Source organism: Bos taurus, unplaced genomic scaffold (genome assembly GCF_002263795.3).
Source record: "Bos taurus isolate L1 Dominette 01449 registration number 42190680 breed Hereford unplaced genomic scaffold, ARS-UCD2.0 Leftover_ScbfJmS_1578, whole genome shotgun sequence".
Lineage (NCBI taxonomy): Eukaryota > Metazoa > Chordata > Mammalia > Artiodactyla > Bovidae > Bos > Bos taurus.
The window spans coordinates 41,929-64,566 of record NW_020190675.1 but is presented as its reverse complement, the minus strand read 5'-3'; the positions used below and the strand labels follow the sequence as shown (position 1 = coordinate 64,566).

General features: G+C 56.1%; 2 protein-coding genes and 1 pseudogene across 2 annotated transcripts; all 3 read right to left on the bottom strand.

Moving 5' to 3' along the window:
* Positions 1-5,905: 5,905 nt before the first annotated feature.
* On the bottom strand, positions 5,906-10,236 carry LOC132342117 (leukocyte immunoglobulin-like receptor subfamily A member 6; annotated as a pseudogene).
* A 5,607-nt stretch (positions 10,237-15,843) lies between these two features.
* LOC132344749 (leukocyte immunoglobulin-like receptor subfamily B member 5) lies at positions 15,844-19,521 on the bottom strand. Its single transcript, XM_059884418.1, has 5 exons — positions 18,848-19,521; positions 17,792-17,834; positions 17,675-17,712; positions 17,343-17,395; positions 15,844-16,453 (listed from the first exon to the last, which is right to left on the bottom strand). The coding sequence occupies exons 1-5, from the start codon at positions 19,002-19,004 to the stop codon at positions 16,307-16,309; spliced, it is 438 nt and encodes a 145-aa protein (XP_059740401.1). The 5' UTR covers positions 19,005-19,521; the 3' UTR covers positions 15,844-16,306.
* A 273-nt stretch (positions 19,522-19,794) lies between these two features.
* Positions 19,795-22,445, bottom strand: LOC783134 (leukocyte immunoglobulin-like receptor subfamily A member 6). The gene is given in 14 exon segments (XM_059884419.1): positions 19,795-19,943; positions 20,069-20,169; positions 20,227-20,372; positions 20,448-20,526; positions 20,783-20,972; positions 20,975-21,060; positions 21,281-21,366; positions 21,368-21,430; positions 21,433-21,575; positions 21,709-21,863; positions 21,865-21,943; positions 21,946-21,987; positions 22,152-22,187; positions 22,337-22,445. Coding segments are annotated over 14 exon segments (1,386 nt in total). The 5' UTR covers positions 22,368-22,445.
* Positions 22,446-22,638: the final 193 nt, after the last annotated feature.

Below are 22,638 nucleotides of genomic sequence, written 5' to 3'. Positions count from 1 at the left end.
TGTGAGAGGCAGGAGATGTTCTAAACTGTCTAAACACAGATTCTTTGGAGTAGTTAAAAGATTGATTAGAAATTGTATTGGTGAAGGGTTTTTCACTGGTTGGGCCAATGTTTGCTGCTAAGTCTCCATACTCCTTACCTACTGTGTCCTTGGCAGTGTATTGATTGATATAATGGGTGTATAGAAATGTAAGTAGTGGCCTCAATGTTTGTAACCTTGGACCCTTGAGTTAATTCTTTTCTTGATTGAGCCCACCTCACCTTTGCCCTATAGGAATGCAGCTTTGTCCAATGCTTTTTTGGAGGCTGGTGCCTGACTTTGGAATAATCACCTTTAGAGAAAAATAAGTTTCTTAAAATGTTAACAGGCCTCCTGGCCAGAAGATGATGTAATTCACCTGAACTTTTGCATATGATAAGTTTGAAAGCCTGGCTTCGATTAGGACCAGGAGCTGCTGTCCTTGCATGACTCCACCCCTTCCCCCATTATCCTCTATGCACAACTTAAGGTATAAAAACTACTTTGGAAAATAAAGTGCGGGCCTTGTTCACCGAAACATGGTCTCCCCATGTCGCTCTCTCTCCCAAATTCTGGCTGAGTCTCCATCTGGAGCGTGGAACCCGCCATGCTTGCTAATTATGCCTGGGCTTCTAAGATTCGACCCGGGAGGCCTCATCGTCTCCTCTCCTTTGGGAGAACTGAAGGATGCCTGCGGCCTACGTAAGTGGTGCAAACTTGTTGTCTTGAAGTTTTATTGGTCTCCCGCGTAAACCAAGCTACTCAGCCTCTTTTCTCCACTGAATTTCCTCACTGAGCTATCCTCATTCTATTACTCTTTATATCTTTGATAAATATTTAAATAAATAGGTCGCCTATGCGGTCTCTCCTTCGAATACCCTGGATCAGCCGGGGCTGGACCCCGGCACATACCCTAGAGTGGAATTGCTGGATCATGTGGTAGGTGGTTCTACGTTTAGTTTTTTGGGGAAACTCCACACTGCTTTCCACGGTGGCTGCACCGACGCCTTCCCAACCACCATGCACAAGGTTCTCTTCCCTCCGCATTTTGGCAGCACCTGTCTTTTTCCTGGGAGTCGAGTGTGTGTAACACGTGCAGTGACATCTCACTGGCTCTGGCGTGTGCTCCCCTGAGGACTGGTGGATGTTGAGCGCCTTTCCATGTCCTGTTCGGTCATTTGACGTCGTCTTTTGAGAGATACCTGTTCAGGTCCTGTGCCCATTTAAAAACCGGGTTGGTGTTACTTTGCGTTGACTTGTGTGAGCTCCTTGTATATTTGAGAAGTAGCTCCTTATCAGATGTGTGGTTTGCACACATCTTCTCCCGTTGCACCCATTGCCTTTCCTGGGACTGTTTCCTTTGTTGTGTGGGTTTTGTTTACCGGACTCCCCCTGGTCTGGTTCTGTCTTTGCTGCCTGTGCTTTTGGTGTCATATCCAAAGAACCCTTGTCCACACCATGTCACGACGCGCCCCCTGTGTCTTCCTCTTGTTCTTTCATGGTTCCAGGCCCTGTGTCTCTGCTGCGTTTTGAGATGATTTCACTTATAGTTTGAGCTGAGGGTCCAGTTTTGTCCTCCTGCCTGCTGTCATCTGGCTCTTCCAGCACCGTTTATTGAAGGGATTTTCCCATTGTGTTCTGGGCACCCCAGTGGAAGATCAGTTCACTGAAGCTCTTTAAGACAATTACTGTTATCTACCTCTTCCAGCAGGAGAAGGCCACGGCACCCCACTCCAGTACTCTTGCCTGGAGAATCCCGTGGAAGGAGGAGCCTGGTAGGCTGCAGTCCATGGGGTCGCATAGAGTCAGACACGACTGAGCGACTTCACTTTCACATTTCACTTTCATGCATTGAAGAAGGAAATGGCAACCCCTTCCAGTGTTCTTGCCTGGAGAATCCCAGGGACGGGGGAGCCTGGCAGGCTGCCGTCTATGGGGTTGCACAGAGTCGGACACAACTGAAGCAACTTAGCAGCAGCAACAGCAGAAGCAGCTCTTCCAGCACCGTTTATTGAAGGCAGTGTCCTTTACCATTCTCTGTTCTTGGCACCTTGTGGAAGATCAATTCACTGAGCTGCTTCGGGACAACTGTTTTCCGTGATAAGGGAGCTCATAGATCTCCCGTTTTCTTGCCATTTCTCTGCTTCCCTGGGCAGAGTCATGGTTCCCGATTCTCAGTGTTTCTTGTGGCTCTGCTTTGCTGTCTGTGCGCTGGGAGAAGCAGCCGCCTCCTCTTGGATATATGGTGGGATTTTGCCCCCAGCCCAGTTAGAGATTCTGGAGCCTCGGAGACGTGCTCTGTGGACATGAGGCTCCCCCACCCTCCCGTCCGGGGAACGATGCTGTGCCCCCGCCCCGTCGTGCCCCTGCCCTGAAGGAGAAGTCTGAGGACCCCGTGCTCCTCTAACCCCCGAGGTGGAGCCGGCCGCACAGAGCCCCGTCCCTTCTCTTCCTGCTTTGTGGCCCCAAGTGTGTCTGTGGCCTGGTGCTCTCGTGAGCTGAGCAGCGAGGCGGTCTCTGAGGCAGCGGCCTGGAGCCTGGGGACGTGGCGCGGCTGCATCCACTGTCCTCCTGAGGAGGAGGGGCCTGGGCCCAAGGAGGGTCCTCTCAGCGCTGAGCTCTGCCAGCTTGTGGGAGGGGAGACAGGGAAACAGAACCTCCTCCGTTTATCCTTTTGAAGTGGTTCTTCTTGCTTTTTTTGCTCATCTGAGGTGTTGCAGCTCACTAGCTGGATTCTTCAGTTTGCTTAAAGGTCATTAGGCCCAAATAATCCCGGTTTATCAGTGTTTCTGTGCGAGATGAGGGCTGGGACTTCCCGATCTGCCATCTTGCTTAAAGCGCTGATTAAAATTTCTGAAATGTGTCACAGTGAGGCCAGAAATGGAAAACAGAAACGATAGTTAACTAGTGTGCGTGCTCAGTCACTACAGCCATGTCTGACTCTTTGCGACCCCACGGCCTGTAGCCTGCCACGCCCCTCTGTGCACGGGATTCTCCAGGCAGGAATACTGGAGGGGGTGGCCATGACCTCCTCCAGGGGATCTTCCCCACCCGGGGATTGAACCCAAGTCTCTTACGTCTCCTGCACTGGCAGGGGGCTCTTCACCCCTAGTGCCCCCTGGGAAGCCCTGATAGTCCACATACACAGGGAAAACCGAGAAGAGTAAGCAGGTATCTTGTGCTGTTTTTGAATGAGAGAAATGGAGTGATGGTAGGCTGCACTCGGGCTCCCCAGGCGGCTCAGTGGTAAAGAATCTGCCTGCCAGCACAGGACGTGCAGAGACTCACGTTCGATCCCTGGGTGGGGAAGATCCCCTGGAGAAGGACATGGAAGCCCACCTCAGTATTCTTACCTGGAGAATCCATGCCCAGACGAGCCTGGCAGGCTACTGTCTGTGGAGTCACAAAGAGTTGGACATGACTGAGCACAAGCGCGGGCACACAGACACACACACACACACACACACACACACACACGAAGAGACTGCAGACCCAGACAACCCACCTGCCCACTCCCCAGACCAGGTGCCCCCTCCCTCGGTTCTGCAGTTTGTGTGTGCAGTCTTCAGGGTTTTGTAAATGCAGTATCACGTCATCTGCATACAGGGACAGTTTTGCCTCCTTCCTGCCCCAAGTTGAATCCTTTTTTTTTTCTTGCCTGATTGCTATGACTAGGACTTCCAGTGGTGTGTTGAACACAAATGGTGAGAGTGGGCGTCCTTACCTTGTCCCAGAGTTCTAGAAAGGCTTTCTGCTTGTTACCTTTGAGGACTGTGTTGACTGTGTGCTTGTCATAAATCGGTTTTATTACGTTGAGATGTCTTCCCTCTGTACTCACTTTGGCGAGACCTTTTATGATGAATGGATGTTGCATTTTATCAGTGCTTTCTCTGAACCTGTTAAGACGAGCATGTTGTTTTGTCTTTTCTCTTGTTGATGTGGTGACTTACATTGATCGATTTGCACATGTTGAATTATCCTTGTGACTCTGGTATGAATCCAAGTTGATCATGGCGTGTGATTCTTTTTGTGTGTTGTTGAATTCGGTTAGCTAATATTTGTTGTGCCATTTTGCGTTTATGTTCATAAAGCGCTCTGTTCTGTAACTTCTTTTTTGATTGTGTCTTTGTCTGGTTTAGGTATCGGCGTGACGGTGGCTCATAGAAGGACTTTGGGAGTGTTTCGTCCTCTTCAGTCTCCTGGGAGAGTGTGAAGAGGGTCATATAAGTTCCTGTTTGTCAGTTTGGTAGAAGTCCTCCGTGAAGCCATCCAGTTCTGGCCTCTGGTTTGCATGGAGTTTCAATTGGTGTTATTACAGATTCTGTGTCGCTTCCATTGGCCGGTCTGTTCAGGCTGTCTGGGTCTTCTTGCCTCCGTTCTGGTGGGCTGTGTGTCTCTAGAGACTCGTGCATGTCTTCCAGGTTTGCTGTCGGATGGCTGAGCACACAGTGGTTCTTAGTACTCTCTTATAAACTTTTGTATCTCTGAGGTATCATTTTTTAAAAATTTATTAGTTTTGGCTGTGCTGGACTTCCCTGGTGGCTCAGATGGTAAAGAATCTGCCTGCTACTTGGGAAACCTGAGTTTGATCCCTTGGTGGGGAAGATCCCCTGGAGGAGGGCAATGCAACCCACTCCAGTATCTCACCTAGAGAATCTCATGGACACAGGAGCCTGGTGGCCTCAGTCCATGTGGTCGCACAGAGTCAGACACGCCTGAGGGACAGATGGTGCTGGGTCTTCCTCGCTGCCTAGAGGAGCCTGGTGGGCTACAGTCCATGCGGTCACAGAGTCAGACATGACTGAGGGACAGAGGATGGTGCTGGGTCTTCCTTGCTGCCCAGAGGAGCCTGGTGGGCTACTACTGTCTATGGTGTCTCAATGAGTCAGACACGCCTGAGCAACAGAGGATGGTGCTGGGTCTTCCTCGCTGCCCAGGGGCTTTCCTCCCATTTAGCTGAGCACAGGAGGGTTTTCCCTTCTCTGCGGTGCCTGGGCTCCTCGCTTTGGTGACGTGTCTTGTCGCAGGGCATGGCTTTGGGCCCGCGGGCTCAGCATTTGCAGCCTGAGCGGGATCTTCTCGCAGCAGGGATGGAACCCACGTCCCCTGCGTTGGCGGCTGGATTCTTATCCGCCAAGCCACCAGGGAAACCCGGTAGCAGCTCTTGTTCCTCCCATCTCAGTTCTTATTTTGTGTATTGAGTCCCACGTTGTTCCCTTTTGAATTTGATGTCATGGACTGGACTCCTACGGTCGTGTTTCACTTATTCACCATCATGCTTGAAAACTGACCTGTGTTCCTGTAGCAGTCCAGCTTTGTGCATTTTTTGTATAAAATTCTGTCGCATATATACACACCAAACCATTCATTTTGGTGAAAGTGATTTCTGTAACTTTTTCTACTGTGAACAACCCACGTGTCCTTTTTCTCCTTGTACACGCATGGCTGTGCACGCATCTTCCTCTGGGTTATACAACTGTGGGCCAGCGCTGTGTCTCTTCCCTTTAACTGAGAGTTGCTGTCGACTCTCCAGATTGACCGGGCTGATGAGTACCCCTGCCCATGATGTGCTGGGATTCGTCAGAGTCAGCCTTGTCTCCTCCATGGTTTTCTCTTTCCCTCTCTTACAGATGAACTAGGAGGTGGGCATGTCATTTCAGGGTCCCTGGGGCATAAAACTGAGGTGGAGATGATCCTATGTGATTGTAATGAGAAGGACACATCTGTGCCCATGGGGCCATCAGTGGGGGCTGGCTGCACCAGACTCGGCCTGTAGGAAAGTCCACCTGCTCCTTCCTTCCCACCCGGCCTTCAGCGCGTTCACCCAGGCTCCTTGAGGTTGGCCACAGAGTGCGTTGGCCCCAAAGAGACACACAGTTCACACTGGGCCCTTTAAGCATTTATTGCCTGATGATTTTGTCTATGCTGGGTCTGTGTTGCTGCGGGGGTGTGTCTGGTTATGTGAGCGGGGCTGTTCCCTCGCTTTGGTGTCTGGGCTTCTGCAGCACTGGCCTCTCTGGTGGTGTGCGGGCTCCAGGACGTGCCGGCCTCTGTCGCTGCTGCTCATGGATTCAGTTGCTCCCTGGCGTGTGGGGTCTTCAGGATCACGGATTGAACCCGTGTCTCTTGCATTGGCTGGCAGATTCTTCACCACCAGGGAAACCCCATATCGGGGCTCTTTACAAAACGATATATTCCTGAGCTCATTTACCAGTGTAGCCCTGACGGTCACTTCAAACGCCAGGGTGTCCCTTCACACTGACAGTGTTTCTGGAGAGACTACAGCGGGTGTCCTCGGACAAGGAGGAGGGGCATGCAGGGTCCAGAGGGGGCTCAGGGAAGAGTTTAGGATCCAACTGTTCCAAACAGGGCCCCATTTAACCCATTTATTCAGTTACTTTAACAGCATTCTGTTTCTGAGAAGAGATGGAGGTCATTGCGCACACCAGAGACGGCGGGCATGAACAATGAGGCTCACGTCCTCCATGCGAGTGGACAGAGCCTGCGGGCATGCAGGGTGAGGACCCACCCCTGCCATGTGGGATGCGCCTCGGGCCAGGGGTGAGAGCAGCCGGGAGCCGGGGTGTCCTCCCCAGGAGGGAGGGGGCCCTGTGAGCAGAGGCCGAGCCCCCTGGGGACGCCTGGGCCTCCTCCCACCCTGCGGCTCATCTCTCCCCCAGGGTCAGAGGCTCATCCAGAAGCTCCTACACCAGAAGCTCGCGTCCCGGGCTCCTGCGCTCTGGGCGGTGCGGGGTCCCGGTGCTCAGCTCCGGGCTGCATCTCGGGCTCCTCCGTGGTCGTGCCAAGCCTGGCAGAGAAGGATCCCGAGGAGCAGCAGGACCGAAGCCGCGAGGCCCATCCGGGTGAGATTCTGCACCGTGTAGTCTGGGGTGAGGGCACACAGGTCAGCGCCGGCCCCGTTACTCACTGTGTGTGCCCAGGGCACCCGCCTCCCGTGAGAAGACGCAGCCCCGAGCCCAACTCCTGACAGGGACGCTGTCCTTGTTCACACTCGCGGGTCTGACAGCGGTGCTGGGGGAGGGTATCAGCCGAGCCCGAGTGTCGTGAAGGGAGGCTGTGGGTGGGCCGTGTCCTCCTCGGGAGACTCCTGGGGTCTCTCTATCTTACTGTCTCAGACGTTCCTGTCAGGACCCTGAGCTGAAGGAGCTCCGACAGCACAGGGTGGGGTGGGGCCCTCCCCTGAGCAGTGGTCTGTGGGGTCCCGGGGTGGACCCCTATGAGCGGTGGTCTGTGGGGTCCCAGGGTGGGGCCCGCCCCTGAGTGGTGTTTGCAGGGTCCTGGGGTGGGACCCCGCCCCTGATCAGTGGTCTGTGGGGTCCCGGGGTGGGACCCAACCGTGGCTCCCACGGATCCACCTCCCCCTACAGACGCTCGCTCAGCCCTCTGTGTCTGCCAGCTGGACTCTGCCCGCGGGAGGAGGTGATCCCTGCAGCCTCCGGGGGCAGGATGTGGTGGGGGCGGACCTGCTTCTCCACAGACTGAACCCCATCCAGCAGCCTCAGGCCCCTGCAGCCTGTGGCTCTGGCGCCATCTCTGCCTGACTCCCCGCCGCCCCTTGACGATCTGAGGGGCCTTGTCCTCCCAGAGAATGTTAAAATGCCCTGGGGTGGGCTGTCTCCCCTGAGCAGAGAGCCCCGAGACTCCCCAGGTTCGGATCTGGGTCTGTGGCTGGGAGACTGGGTCCTGGGAATGAGCCCAGGAAGGCGTACACCGGGCTGACCGGAGGACCCCACCTCACCCACCTCTGCCCTGCACGGCCCTGTGGCCTCCCCGAGACCCTCCCACTGCCCACCTGCCCCTCCGAGACCCCAGTGTGGGAGGAAGGGACGGGGCGCGAGCTCCGAGGCCCCTCCCTCAGGGGGCCCCTCCCTCAGCGCCCCCTCCTCCACCACCGCCCTGCGCTCCCAGGGCAGAGCCCCGAGCTGCTGAGTGAGACGGACAGACTGGGCCTCACCTGAGACCACGAGCGCCAGGGGCTCACTGGGCTGTGACAGCAGGTAGGGGTCTGTGCTGAGTGAGCCGTAGCACCTGTAGGTGCCCCCGTAGGCTGAGGTCACAGGGCTCAAGGAGAACTCGGCCTGGTACCGACCGTCTTGGTCCTGGGAGCGCAGACGCAGGGGGCGATGGGCTGCCCCCTCCTTGGACAGAAGGAAGGTGTCCGTCCTCTCTCCTGACTGACACAGCAGGGTCACGGTCTCCCCCGGGGCCACCGAGAGGCCCGGCCGCACTGAGAGGGAGGGTCTGTCTCTGAGCCATCCTGCAGAGAGGAAGGGGGTGCGGGCGCCGGGCCTGGTTCTGAGCGAGACTCCGCGGGCCTCTCTGGCCCCTCAGCGCTGTCTCTGTTTCTCAGAGTCTCTCCCCTCCCCAACCCCTGTCTCTCTGTCCCTCCCCGGGACCCCTCCCCCTGGTCCCAGCATCACCCCTGGGGCTCCCCGGTGGGGCCTGTGCAGAGTCTGGTCCCCGACTGACCCGCTGGCTCCTCACCTGCCACCAGCAGCTCCAGGGTCTCACTGGGGGCCGACCACTCGGAGGAGAGGCCGTGTCCACCGTAGCATCTGTACTGGCCCCTGTGGATGGTGCCCACCGGGCCCAGGGGGAAGTCGGCCTGAGAGAGCCCCCCCTGGGGCCTCTGGGCAGGGCGCTGGGGGAGGTCCTGTCCCCCCACCTTGGACAGAGCGAATCTGGTGTAGCCAACGTCAGAGCGACACTGGAGGGTCAGGTTCTGTCCAGAGGTGACGACAGGGCCCTGCGGGGTCAGGAGGGAGGGCTTCCCAGACAGCCCTGGGGAGAGACACGCGCTGGGTTGTAGGGACCGCTTCCCCTGTGGACCCCCCTCTCCCGGCCCGGCCCCAGGCCTCGTCGTGTCTCAGTCTGTGTGTCTGTCCTGTGAGCCCCACGCTCCTCTCCCCACCCTCTCACAGGGGCTCCCCTGGGAGCAGAGACCCCAGTACGTTGTCTTGTCTGCACAAATGTATGGGGTCAGGACGGGATTCCTCACCTGAGACCAGGAGCTCCAGGGGGTCGCTGGGGGCTGACCACACCCGGGGGCTGTGCCTGTAAAAGCTGTAGCATCTGAACGTCCACCTGTGCCCGGGGGTCACGGGGCCCACGGGGAACAGGGCCTGGGTCTGCCCGTCGAGCATTCGCTGTCCATCCAGGGCCCGAGAGGACTCGTCTTCTCCTTCCTTGGTTAGAAGGAATCTGTTAAATCCCCGACGGGAGCCACACTGGAGGGTCACATTCCCTCCCGACATCACTACAGGGCTCGGCAGGGCTGAGAGGCTGGGTTTGCCGTAGGGTCCTAGGAGAGAAGGAGGCAGCTGGTTCCGTGGGGCCCCCACCCTCTCCTCCCCCCTCCCCAGGGCTGGGCTGTGAGAGGGACAGCCCCTGAGAGCAGACCCCTCCCGAGGGCAGAGCCCGAGGCCCCCGAGAGTCCCTCACCTGTCACCACCAGCTGCAGGGGGTCACTGCGCTCTGACCAGCCAGTGCGGGTTCTGTAGTAGCACCGATAGCTCCCTGCGTGGTCCTGTCCCATGTTTTGGATGGAGAACTTGGCCTTGTCCCCGGGCTCCAGGGGTTTCTGTCTGTCCCATGAAACTGGGTTTCCCTCTTTATCCAGATGGAACTCCTGGGCCCCCGGGGGACCCTGACACCAGATGGTCACGGGGCTCCCCCAGGAGACCACAGAGCCTGGCTCAGCCCAGATGGTGGGTTTGGGGAGGGTCCCTGGAAGGAAATCAGAGGTGGGCTCACCAGGACTCTCCCCCAGGTCCTGGCTCTCAGCCCAGACCTCCCAGACTCCCCCTCCATGACCCCCGGGCTGCCCTCCCCCTGCCCATGGCCTGGGGGTGACCTTGTCCCCACGAGAGGAGGGAGCTGGGCCCTGGGACAGACTCACCGGCCTGCACCTGGGTCCTCAGGCCCACACTCAGCCCTGGAAGAGAGCGCCCTGTGAGAGGTGTGCCCTCAGCCCTGAGCAGCGCCTCTCCACCCCGGGAGTCTCCTGGGCCCTGGGGTCCCCTGATGGAGCAGGCTGGCTGGGGGGTCCCTCCAGACCAGGGCTCCCCCTGCCCCTCCCATCTCACCAAGGCAGAGCAGGGCAGGGAGCGCGGGGGCCATGGCGTCTCTTCCCTGCGGTCCAGGCTGTGAGGATGGAGGAGACCTGGGTGTCCTCCGGACAGACGGACCACAGGGTGTGTCCTCTCTGGGGCTGGGGCTTCCTGTCACGTGGCTGTCACATCAGTGTCCCCACAGGAAGGGGAACAGCCTCTTCTTGAAAGCCAGGCGTTGTTCCTGTGACAGTCCCAGTGTGTTCCTGAGACACCCGTTTCAGGTGTGGTCAAGCAGGGCATGTCCTTCCCTCTGAGAGCCTCCCCTCGGGGTCTGCTTCCTCCTCTGCCCGCCCATCAGCAGGTCCCCGGGGGTCCTCTCCGTGGACGGGGTCAGCAGGCGCTGGAGATGCTTTGGGGAGGATGCTGTCTCTTGCTGCCCACAGGGCTCAGATACCCAGAGACACACTTTTTTTTTTAATTGCTGGATCATTACTTTACAATATGGTGCTGGTTCTGCCATACATCAGCATGGATCGGCCATGTGTGTCACATGCCCTCCCTCTAGAACCTCCCTCCCCTCTAGGTTGTACAGAGCCCTGTGTGAGCTCGCTGAGTCACAGGGCACATTCCCGCGTGGTCTGTTTTACACGTGCTGGTGTGCGCGTTTCCATGCTACTCTCTCCATTCGTCCCACCCTCTCCTTCCCCTCTGTGTCCACAAATCTGCTCTTTATGAGGGACAAATGATCAGAGTGTCCCTGGGCTCAGTGGAGTCCATGTGGCCGAGAGCCCAGAGGAGGCTTCAGGGAATAAGGAAGGAAACTGACTCCTCCACTGCCCCGGGGTGTGGGTTTCCCCCATGGCAGCCCCCTTCAGGGCGTCTCTCTGTATCGCATCACCGTCCAGCCCGCCTTCCTTGGAACAAGCCCCTGGGTGCTTCCTGCCTCCTCAGGGCCCTGGGGTCCTTGGGCACAGTGTCCTCCCGGTCTTGTCGTCACCTGCAAGCTTTAGGGAGTATTGATTGGGGTCAGAGCTCTCACTCTGTTGGAAAACAGATGCTCCTATAAACGTGTACCCGCTGCTCATGTACCTGGGGCGGTGGTGCCCTTTCTCTGCGCCTGAGGTTCCTTCTCTGCCTGTTGTCCCGACCCCAGCCCTCAGAGGGGCTGCAGGCTCTTGCTGCCGTCATCATGGTCAATTTCCAGACGAGGTGACAGCAGGAGAGGGTGGACATGAAGGGCTGCGGGCTGAGACTGCACCAAAGTGGGTGAGTGTGGTACCCACCCAGAGCCTCCTCTCCTTCTAACACTGAGACGTGCTTGGAGAGTGTTTCTGAAACATGTAGCCACAGACAAGGGCAGAAAGAAAGTTCCCCAAATGGAGGGGAACCACAGCAAAGCATGAGAGGTCGGCGGTGTGGCCCCGGCGGCAGGGATCATCTCGGGGTCAGAGTAAGGTTTCCACCCATGTGGACACACAGAGGGAACCATGGTCACAGAAAAATAAAGGGAGGCAAGCATGTGGATTATTTTGTAGAACAGGTGGTCACTGAAAAGAGGTGAAAATTTTCGACGTGAACAATACAGTAGATTCAACACGTTAAAAAGTCATGCAGCCAAGAAGGCAGCTAAGCGGCCCCGTATGAAGTCGGAGCATAGCATTGAGGAAATGGTCCAGAGTGCAGCACAGAGTGCAGACAGGGAGATTCAGGAGAGGCGGGCCTGTGCTGAGGGCCAGTGTGGTATCTGTCGTAAGTGTCAGACGGGAAGACGCTCACGACAGACAGCAACGGCTGAGGAAGCAAATAACGGAGCCTCCTTTACTGATGAGAACCGACCTGCGAAGGGCTGGGACTCATGCATGTGCACGTGACACCTGAGGGCCGCCCTGCTGGGCTCCTGACTGAGACTCGGTGCTCATACTTAGGGGCCTGGGCGGGATCAGCGGCCAGGGATCCAGACACGGCACACTTGAGCTAAAGACCCCACACCCTGCAACGGAGAGCCTGTGTGGGGCAGCGACGTCAACAATAGGTTAATTAACTACATATTTGTAAAAATAAATGGAAGTAACATCTGTATCTTGACCTTTCATAGTAAACTGAGAAACTGCAGGTTAAATTTAAAAATTATTTCGCGCTGAATTATACAATTTGAAACAGTTAATTCTCTTTTAAGTAAATTTGAAATAAAAAAAGGAAAATCAAGGCGGACTGGACTGAGGCCCTAAAAATGTCCTGAAACTACTTCCTGTGGAAAACACAGATTATCAAGAGAATGACCAGCCCACAGGGAGCAGACTGCCCCCTACCAAAAGGGGGCGCTATGGGATACTGGAGCCATGCCGTCAGGGAATTAACCAGGAGGAGTTCCCCTGAGTCGGAGTACTTGCAAGGGGCAGAAGTGAGAGCTTCATGCAGAGCACATCCCCAGCTTCCAGGAGGTTCAGCCTCCCGGTGTGGGCCGTGTCTCAGCCTCAACCCGCCAGGTCCTGAGACAGGAGGTGGGCTCTGGGGGCATGGGGCCCTTAACCTTAACAAGCGTTTTCCTCTCCTAGTACTTGAGTCACACGCTGGATTCCAAATAGAGTGTTCTCAAGCAACTTGTTAAAAAGAGAATGACGGTGAGAGAAGGCATTTCCAGAGGTGCAAGTTCTTAGATACTGACTGTTTTCACACAGAAAGGGATACTAAGAGATGGCAGAGAGACAGTGAGATGCAACAGAGAGGAACGCATGGCCAAAAATGAGCTTTGGAAAAGTACACAGACACACACTTGCACGCACAAACACACCCACACGTGTGCATGGACAGAGCCGTGCACATGCCCACACGTGTATATGAGTACCCAGAGTTCAGGTGAAGCACCGTTAGAACTTTGTCTTTTGTAAAGGAGGAGGAGAATGTGTACGGGTTCAGAAATAAAAATGTAAATACGTATTTTAAGCACGAGATCAAGTGCCTAAAATGAGCAATGGAATAACTCCCAATGTGCCTGGTGTAATTAAATGAAAGAAAACCTTTTCAACTTTACTGTGGTATAATTGACAAAATTGATGCTGTAAAGAGCCATATTGCATAGGAACCTCGAATGTTAGGTCCATGAATCAAGGCAAATTGGAAGTGGTCAAATAGGAGATGGCAAGAGTGAACGTCGACGTTCTGGGAATCAGCGAACTAAAGGGGACTGGTCATCTAACTCAGATGACCATTATATCTACTACTATGGGCAGGAATCCCTTAGAAGAAATGGAGTAGCCCTCATGATCAACAAGAGAGTCCGAAATGCAGTACTAGGATGCAATCTCAAAATTGACAGAATAATCTCTGTTCGTTTCCAAGGCAAACCATTCAGTATCACAGGAATCCAAGTCTATGTTCCAACAAGTAACGCTGAAGAAGCTCAACGATTCTATGAAGACCTACAAGACCTTTTAGAACTAACACCCCCCAAAATATGTCCTTTTCATTATAGGGGACTGGAATGCAAATATAGGATGTCAAGAAACTCCTGGAGTAACAGGCAAATTTGGCCTTGGAGTACAGAATGAAGCAGGGCAAAGGCTAATAGAGTGTTGCCAAGAGAACGCACTGGTCTAGCAAACACCCTCTTCCAACAACACAAGAGAAGACTCTACACATGGACATCACCAGATGGTCAACACCGTAATCAGATTGATTATATTCTTCACAGCCAAAGATGGAGAAGCTCTATACAGTCAGTAAAAACATGACCAGGAGCTGACTGTGGCTCAGATCATGAACTCCTTATTACCAAATTCAGACTTAAATTGAAGAAAGTAGGGAAAACCACTAGACCATTCAGGTATGATCTAAATCAAATCCCTTATGATTATACAGTGGAAGTGAAAAATAGATTTAAGGGACTAGATCTGATAGAGTGCCTGATGAATTCTGGACTGAGGTTTGTGACTTTGTACAGGAGCAGGGATCAAGACTATCCCCATGGAAAAGAAATGCAAAAAATGGCTGTCTGAGGAGGCCTTACATATAGCTGTGAAAAGAAGAGAAGTGAAAAGCAAAGGCGAAAAGGAAAGATATTCCCATCTGAATGCAAAGTTCCAAGAATAGCAAGGAGATCTAAAAAAGCTTCCCTCAGCAATCAATGCAAACAAATAGAGGAAAACAACAGAATGGGAAAGACTAGAGATCTCTTCAAGAAAACGAGAGATACCAAGGGAACACTTCATGCAAAGATGGGCACGATAAAGGACAGAAATGGTATGGACCTAACAGAAGCAGAAGATATTAAGAGGTGGCTAGAATACACAGAAGAACTGTACAAAACAGATCTTCATGACCCAGATAATCACAATGGTGTGATCACTCACCTAGAGCCAGACATCCTGGAATGTGAAGTCAAGTGGGCCTTAGGAAGCATCACTTTGAATAAAGCTAGTGGAGGTGATGGAATTCCAGTTGAGCTATTTCAAATTCTGAAAGATGAAAGATGATGCTGTGAAAGTGCTGCACTCGATATGCCAGCAAAGTTGGAAAACTCAGCAGTGGCCACAGGACTGGAAAAGGTTAGTTTTCATTCCAATCCCAAAGAAAGGCAATGCCAAAGAATGCTCAAACTACCGCACAATTGCACTCATCTCACACGCTAGTAAAGAAGTGCTCCAAATTCTCCAAGCCAGGCTTCAAAGTACATGAACTGTGAACTTCCAGATGTTCCAGCTGGTTTTAGAAAAGGCAGAGAAACCAGAGATCAAATCGCTGCAACTGGAGAAAAGCCCACACAGCAACAATGAATAAATAAACAAACATAAAAAATAGATTTCTAGTGCAGGTTTTAAAAGATGCTTTGATAAATGATAGGAAATTCCCTTCTACTTACGACTTTTTCATTATAAATTGGTGGTGTATTTTATCAGAAAACTTTTCATCTGTTATCATGATGTTTTAAAATTTCTTCTTTTAATATTTGAATTGTATTGATGGATTTTTGTGGATGAAACCAACCACACATTCTTCAAAAAAATAGGTGCATGTGCGTGATATGTGGTCCATTTTATTTACTGATGAATCCTCTTTGTGAGTGTTTGTTTCGGAAAACAAACCAGGGAAAAAGAGCTTCCTGAGATTTCCCCATTTTGCAGTTTCCGTGTCACCGTTTGGTCTCAGGTTTCTCTGGCACAGTGAAATGTTTTGTGGAGTGTGCCCTTCCTTCCTTCTCCCCTCTCTGAGTAAGCTCGGGAGGTGTGTGTACGAGTGTGTGTTTCATGAGTGCCCACGTGTTCAGATGCATTCACCTGTGAAACTCTCTGGACTCTTTAACATATAGGACAATTCAGATTTTCTGTTTTCCTTATGTCCATAATTTTGATAAATTTTATTTTTGAGGCTTTTGGTCTGTGTCATCTACATTTTCTACTACAATAGCATAAAACTGTCCTTCGATGAAGCTTTTACCTTTCTAAAGTCTGAAGGACCTGCCGTCGTGTCCTGATGGCGGTAAAGCAACACCTTCTCTCTTTCTGACTTGGTCCTTGTGCCTAGCATGTGTGAGTGTGATCCACGCCCTCAGGGACGAAGCTTTCTGGCTTTTCTGATTTTCCTCTCCTTGTTTGTCCTCAGTGGTAGCTACCCCTGTCATTGTTGTTTCCCTGTTCCTCCCTTCGTTTGGAGTAATGTGCTGACCTTTTTCAAAATCACTGATAATTGAGAGTCTGTTGCCTTCTTTATAAAATGAGGATATTAATTATCTTTTTTAAGGAAACTGAAACATGCCTTTCAGTGTTTTAGTAATCTGTTTATTTGTGGCTGTGCTGGATCTTCCCTGCTTCGTGTGGGCCCTCTCTGATTGCAGCGAGTGGAGGCTGCTGCCTGGCTGTGCACGGACTGCTCACACTCGGGCTTCTCTCGAGGAACACCAGAGCTTCAGAGGAAGCTCTGGGCACCAGGGCTTCGGCAGCTACAGCGCCCCTAGGCTCAGCTGTCCGGCAGCAAGTGGATCAGACCCATGTCCTGTGCATTGGCTGGCAGACTCTTAACCACTGGGCCACCGGGGGTCCAGGATGCTGTTTCTGAGGGTAGAACCAGTTGAGTGGAAAGGGTCCCCGGGGCACCTGGTGGTCTGTTAGGAGCCCAGGTACTGGCTGCTTGTGGTTAGGTGGTGTCCATTGCTGGCAGCTCCCGTGCCTCCTGGGGTCTGAGATCTGGTCCCGGGAGCCTGGGCTCGGGTCCTTCCTGGGCTAGCGAACGGCGAGAGCAGCGTACTCACTGGGCTCTGCTGGGGGCTCCCCTGACGGGGGAGCCGGGGGTGCGGCCATCCCCCTTCTGACGATCGAGTGGTTCAGCTGGGCGTAGGTCACGTCCTGGGGGGCTTCAGATGTAGCAGCCTGCGGGGGGGAAGTTGTGTGAGATGGGGTGCCTGGGGGCCTGGAGAGGAGGCACCCATCTGCTGTGCATCTGTCCATCCTTCCCGGAATCCCCTCGACCGGGAGGACAGGGGGTGCCTCCCGCCTTAGTGATCTCGGGGGCTCACAGGGCGCCCGTCCCCTCCTGGGGGCCTGCCTCCCGCCTGTTGTGCTGGAGGGAGGCAGTGAGGCAGGACAGGTGCCTCCTGGGTCCGCCGCCCTCGGGTCAGGTCAGCTCTCTCTCCTGGTGGAAACTCCAGGGGCCTCCTGATGCCCAGGAGCCTCTGGGAGCTTTGTGCAGCCCTGGTTTCTGTCTGAGCCCGGACCTCTTGCTCATCTGGCCTGGCACACAGCCGTCTTCCTGCTAAAGCGCGTCCCTCCTGCCTCAGGACCTTCCTCCCGAGTCTGCCTGCCCCAAGCGCCCAGTGCCGTCTCTTGATTTACTTTCCTCATCAGCACCTTGCATTCTGGGACTCCGCCAGCTTGTTGGCGTGGGGCCCCTCTCACCACGAGCTGAGCGCCTGCCGTACCTGCAGGGCCTGGGGGGTGGCGCCCGCTCTCCCGCGCCCTTTGCTGGGGGTGAAGGAGGGGGGCCTGGGCCATGTGGGCCATCCACTGATGCACGCATCCTCATGAGACCTGGGGCTGCACCCCTACACCATAAGGTCAGCCAGAGGACATGGCGCCCTGAAGGAGGGGCCGTGAGGTCACAGGGCAAGGGGAGGGTGGGGTCACATCAGGACCCAGGGAGCCGGGAAGGAGGGGTGGGGTGGGCGTGGCTGGAGCTGGGGTGTGAGCACAGCAACGCGTGCGCTGGGCTGAGTTTGGCAACAGGAGGTCTGTGGTGGCCAGACGGGAGCAAGGGTCTCACCCGATGGTCCAGCTGTAGCCCCACCTCAGAGTGTGTGTCGCTCACGGCAGCATCTGCAGCAGAGCAGAGGGCACCGCTAGGTAGGGTTCAGAGAGCCTCAGGGCTGGAGCCCCCGCCCTGCACCCTGGGTGGGGGGCTGCTGTGTAGTCTCCCACCCTTCTGAGCATCCCCCCCACGGCCTCCAGAGGTCTCTGTGCCCCCCCGACCCTGCACCCGAAAGTGCTGTGTGGGGTTTCAGTCCCCAGCCCCGGTCCCCCATCCTTCTGAGCATCCCCCCCACTGCCTCCAGAAGTCTCTGTGCCCTCCCGTGGGCCGCCGCCTCTCCTGCTCACAGATGGCCTGGTCCTGGGCGCCTGTGGCTGGGCTGGAGCTGAGGAGGAGACACTGTGTCAGGGGGAGAAGGTGGGGTGTTGTGGGTGGGGCTCTGGGGGTGTTGGGGCGGGAGTTACCTGCTCTGCGGGTCCCTGTCCTCAGGCCCTGGGTCTGCCGCCCCTGTCGGAGGTTGGAAATCAGCCTCAGCCTGGGCTGGGTCTCGGGACAGAGGCTCGGCCCCGGGGACATGGTGCCCCCGCCCTCCACGTGGGATTCAGGAGGAGAGAAGGCAGCCTGGGCTCGTGGTGCGTGTGTCAGTTCGTGACATTGAGAAGGAGGGGAATGGCTTAAATGAGTGCATGTGGGCTGACCGTGGGTGTTTTTTTCCACTAGATTTTCAGATTTGAGATTCTGGAAAATTTTTTTAATGAAATATCGTTGATTTGTAACATATTAGTTTCAGGCATACAACATATGATTCAATGTTTTTATAGGTTATACTCCATTTAAAATTATTACGAAATAATTGCTACATTCCCTGTGCTATCCAGTATATCCTTCTTGTTTATTTCATACACAGTAGTCTGTGTCTCTAGTCCACACCCCTCATCTGCCCAACCCCCCGGTAACCATTAGTTATTTTTCCGTATCAAGGACTCTGTTTCTGTTTTTCATATATGTTCCTTTGTATTATTTTCCAGATTCAGTATGTACCAATGCTATCATAAAGCGTTTATGTTCCTCTGAGTTATTTCAGTAAGCGTAATACTCTCTAGGTTCATGTGTGCTGTTGCAAATGGCAGAGTTTCCTTCTTTTCTATGGCTGAGTAATATTCCATTCTATGTATATGTGGGCATATGTACACACACACACACACACACACACACACCACATTTTCTCTGTTCATTCATCTGTGCTGGACAGTTGGGTTGCTGACATATCTTGGCTATTGTAAATTGGCTACATGAATATTGGAATGTTTGTATCTTCTCAAATTAGTGTTTTCATTTTATTGAAACATATACCCAGCAGTGGATTTGCTGGATCATATGATAATTCTGCTTTTCGTTTTTAAGGAACCTCCATATGGTGGGAAAACATTTTTTAAACTGACTGTTCCCATGTCCTTGGTTTCCCTCTGTCTGATGCCCTAAGGCCTCCAGGGGTCCGAGTCACCCCGTTCCCTACTCACGTGACTTCCTGCATCTGTCCTGACCCCGGTGTTGGAGGAAGAGAAAGAGGAGGACGAGGAGCAGCAGGATGAAGGTCACCGAGACCCCGATGAGGACACTCAGGTACCACGTGAGGCCTGGGGCACCAGAGACGTCTGAGTGAGCCAGGGGTGCCATTTAGCTAGGCACCTGCTGTGTGAGGACTGGTGCTGGGGTCTGTGCGTCCACATCCAGCCCACCCGACCCATTTGCAGACGAGGAGACTGAGGCCCAGAGAGGGAGATCACGGGCCCTGGTGAACCAGCCTGGAGGTGGCAGAGCTGGGACTGGAACCAGGGCCGTGGGCACCCTGAGCTCCTCCTGAGCTGGCCCCCAGGAGGACACTAGCTTCCTGCTCTGGGGGCCCTCACCTGCAGGGGGCTGTCCGAGGGTCTCACCTGGAGCTGAGGGTCCTCCCTTGTCCCCTCCCCTCCCCCACCGCAGCGGGGGCGGGGGGAGGGGCAGGCTGCACGGAGGGGCCTCTGTGTCCTCCCCTCCCTCCCCACACGCTGCAGTAGAGGGAACAGGCCCCCCACAGTCACCTCCTCGGGGGCTCCCTGTGCTCCTTGTCCGATGCAGGGTCACACCCAGGTCAGAACTGAGGAAATCTAAGATCTGGGGCACGGGTCTCTCCTTTTACACCGGGAGAAGCTGAGGCCCGCACGGGGGGGTGGTGACGGTGAGGGAGTCCACATCAGTGTCTCCAGAGGACGCCTGAACCGGGCCTAACTCAGCCCTGCTCGCTCCCCAGACCCGCCACCACCTTCCCAAGAGCCTGCTCCCTTTCTGCAGTTTCTGACTCCACTGAGGGGTGGAGCTGATGGAATGATGCCTGGTGGCCGCTGGGGTCAGGAAAAGGGTGGGGGTGGGGCCGCCTCCCCCTCCACAGCCCTGCTCCCCCAGCCTTGGCCCCCCGACCCCTAGCCGTTCACCCGGCAGCCCAGAGCCCCTGCCAGTCTGTGTTGATGATCTGAGGGGTCATTAGATCCTCCAGCTCCCACACCGCCCTGGGCTGGGGCTGTCTCCCCTGAGCATAGAGCCCGGGACAGTCCCATAGCTTCAAATCTGCGTCTGTGGCTGGGAGAATGGGACCTTGGAGGTGAGCCCAGGAAGAGGTGCCCTGGGCTCACCCGGGGTCCCCATCTCACTCCCCTCTGGCCCTGCACGGCCCTGTGGCCTCCCGAAGACCCTGCACTGCCCACCTGCCCCTCCGGGACCCCAGTGCGGGAGAAGGGGCGGGGCGCGGGCTCGAGGCCCCTCCCTCAGGGGCCCCTCCCTCAGCGCCCCCTCCTCCACCACCGTCCTGCGCTCCCAGGGCAGAGCCCCGAGCTGCTGAGTGAGACGGACAGACTGGCCTCACCTGAGACCACGAAGCGCCAGGGGCTCACTGGGCTGTGACAGCAGGTAGGGGTCTGTGCTGAGTGAGCCGTAGCACCTGTAGGTGCCCCCGTGGGCTGAGGTCACAGGGCTCAAGGAGAACTCGGCCTGGTACCGCCCGGCTTGGTCCTGGGAGTGCAGACGCAGGGGCGATGGGCTGTCCCCTCCTTGAACAGAAGGAAAGTGTCCGTCCTCTCTCCTGACTGACACAGCAGGGTCACATTCTCCCCGGGGGCCACCGGGGGCCTGGCCGCACGAGAGGGAGGTCTGTCTCTGAGCCGTCCTGCAGAGAGGAAGGGGGTGCGGCCGCCGGGCCTGGTTCTGAGCGAGACTCTGTGGGCCTCTCTGGCCCCCTCAGCACAGTCTCTGTTTCTCAGAGTCTCTCCCCTCCCCGACCCCGTCTCTCTGTCCCTCCCCGGGACCCCCTCCCCCTGGTCCAGCATTCATCCCTGGGGCTCCCCGTGGGGCCTGTGCAGAGTCTGGGTCCCCGACTGACCCGCTGGCTCCTCTCCTGCCACCAGCCAGCTCCAGGGTCTCACTGCGGCACCGACCACTCGGAGGAGAGGCCGTGTTCCACCGTAGCATCTGTATCGGCCCCCTTGGACGTGCTCACGGGCCCAGGGGGAAGTCGGCCTGAGAAGCCCCTCCTGGGGCCTCCGGGCAGGGCGCTGGGGGAGGTCCTGTCCCCCCTCCTTGACAGAGCAAATCTGGCGTAGCTGACATCAGAGCGCACTGGAGGGTCAGGTTCTGTCCAGAGGTGATGACAGGGCCCTGCGAGGTTCAGGAGGGAGGGCCTTCCCAGACAGCCCTGGGGAGAGACACGCGTCGGTTGTTGGGACCGCTTCCCCATGAACCCCCCTCTCCCGGCCCGGCCCCCAGGCCTCGCCGTGTCTCAGGTCTGTGTGTCTGTCCTGTGAGCCCCACGCTCCTCTCCCCACCCTCTCACAGGGCTCCCCTGGGAGCAGAGGACCCGGTAAGTTGTCTTGTCTGCACAAATGTATGGGGTCAGGATGGATTTTCCTCACCTGAGACCAGGAAGCTCCAGGGGGTCGCTGGGGGCCGACCACAACCTGGGGGTGTCCCTGTAAAAGCCGTAGCATCTGAACATCCACCTGTGCCCGGGGGGTCACAGGGCCCACGGAGAACAGGGCCTGGGTCTGCCAGTTGGAGGGCTCGCTGTCCATCCAGGGTCCGAAGAGGACTCATCTTCTCCTTCCCTTGTCAGAAGGAATCTGTTAAATCCCTGATGGGAGCCACACTGGAGGGTCACGCTCCCTCCCAAGGTCACCACAGGGCTCGGCAGGGCTGAGAGGCTGGGTTTGCTGTAGGATCCTAGGAGAGAAGGAGGCAGCTGGATCTGTGGGTTCCCCTCCCCCCCCCCGCCCAGGGCTGGCTGTGAGAGGGACACCCCTGAGAGCAGACCCCTTCCTGAGGGCAGAGCCCGTAGCCCCCGAGAGTCCCTCACCTGTCACCACCAGCTCCAGGCGGTCACTGCCCTCTGACCAGCCAGTGGGGGTGCTGTAGTAGCACCGATAGCTCCCTGCGTGCTGCTCCGTCATCTGTGGGATGGCCAGCTGGCCTTGTCCCGGGCCCGGGGGTTTCTGTCTGTCCCAGGACTGAGGTGCCCTCTTTATCCAGATGGAATACCTGGGCCTCCAGGGTCCCCTGACACCAGATGGTCACGGGGTCCCCGAGGGAACCACAGAGCCCGGCTCAGCCCAGATGGTGGGTTTGGGGAGGGTCCCTGGAAGGAAATCAGAGCGGGCTCACCAGGCGTCCCCCCAGGCCCCAGCTCTCAGCCCAGACCTCCCAGACTCCCCCTCCGTGAGCCCTGAGCTGCCCTCCCCTGCCCGCGCCTGGGGTGACCTTGTCCCCAAAGGAGGGAGCTGGGCCCTGGGACAGACTCACCGGCCTGCACCTGGGTCCTCAGGCCCACACTCAGCCCTGGAAGAGAGCGCCCTGTGAGAGGTGTGCCCTCAGCTCTGAGCAGCCTCTCCACCCCGGGAGTCTCCTAGGCCCTGGGGTCCCCTGACGGAGCAGGCTGGCTGGGGGGTCCCTCCAGACCAGGGCTCCCCCTCCCCTCCTCATCTCACCAAGGCAGAGCAGGGGGGAGCGTGGGGCCATGGTGTCTCCTCCCTGCGGTCCAGGCTGTGAGGATGGAGGAGACCTGGGTGTCCTCCGGACAGACAGACCACAGGGTGTGTCCTCTGCAAGGCTGGGGCTTCCTGTCACGCGGCTGTCACTTCAGCGTCCCACAGGAAGGGGAACAGCCTCTTTTTGAAAGCCTGGCGTCATCCCATTACAGTCCCAGTGTATTTCTGAGATGCCCCTTTCCAATAGAGGGCATCCAGGACATGGCCTTCCCTCTGCAAGCCTCCCTCGGGTCTGCTTCCTC

Bases quoted from the DNA above. Each gene is read 5' to 3' on its own strand.
- LOC132344749 (XM_059884418.1), bottom strand. From the start codon at position 19,004: ATGGCACCCCTGGCTCACTCAGACGTCTCTGGTGCCCCAGGCCTCACG. The intron at 17,396-17,674 runs GTGAGCAGGAGA...GCTCTGCTGCAG, and splicing joins CGCCCAGGACCAGGCCATCT to ATGCTGCCGTGAGCGACACA. The intron at 16,454-17,342 runs GTGAGACCCTTG...TCCCCCCCGCAG, and splicing joins GGCTACAGCTGGACCATCGG to GCTGCTACATCTGAAGCCCC.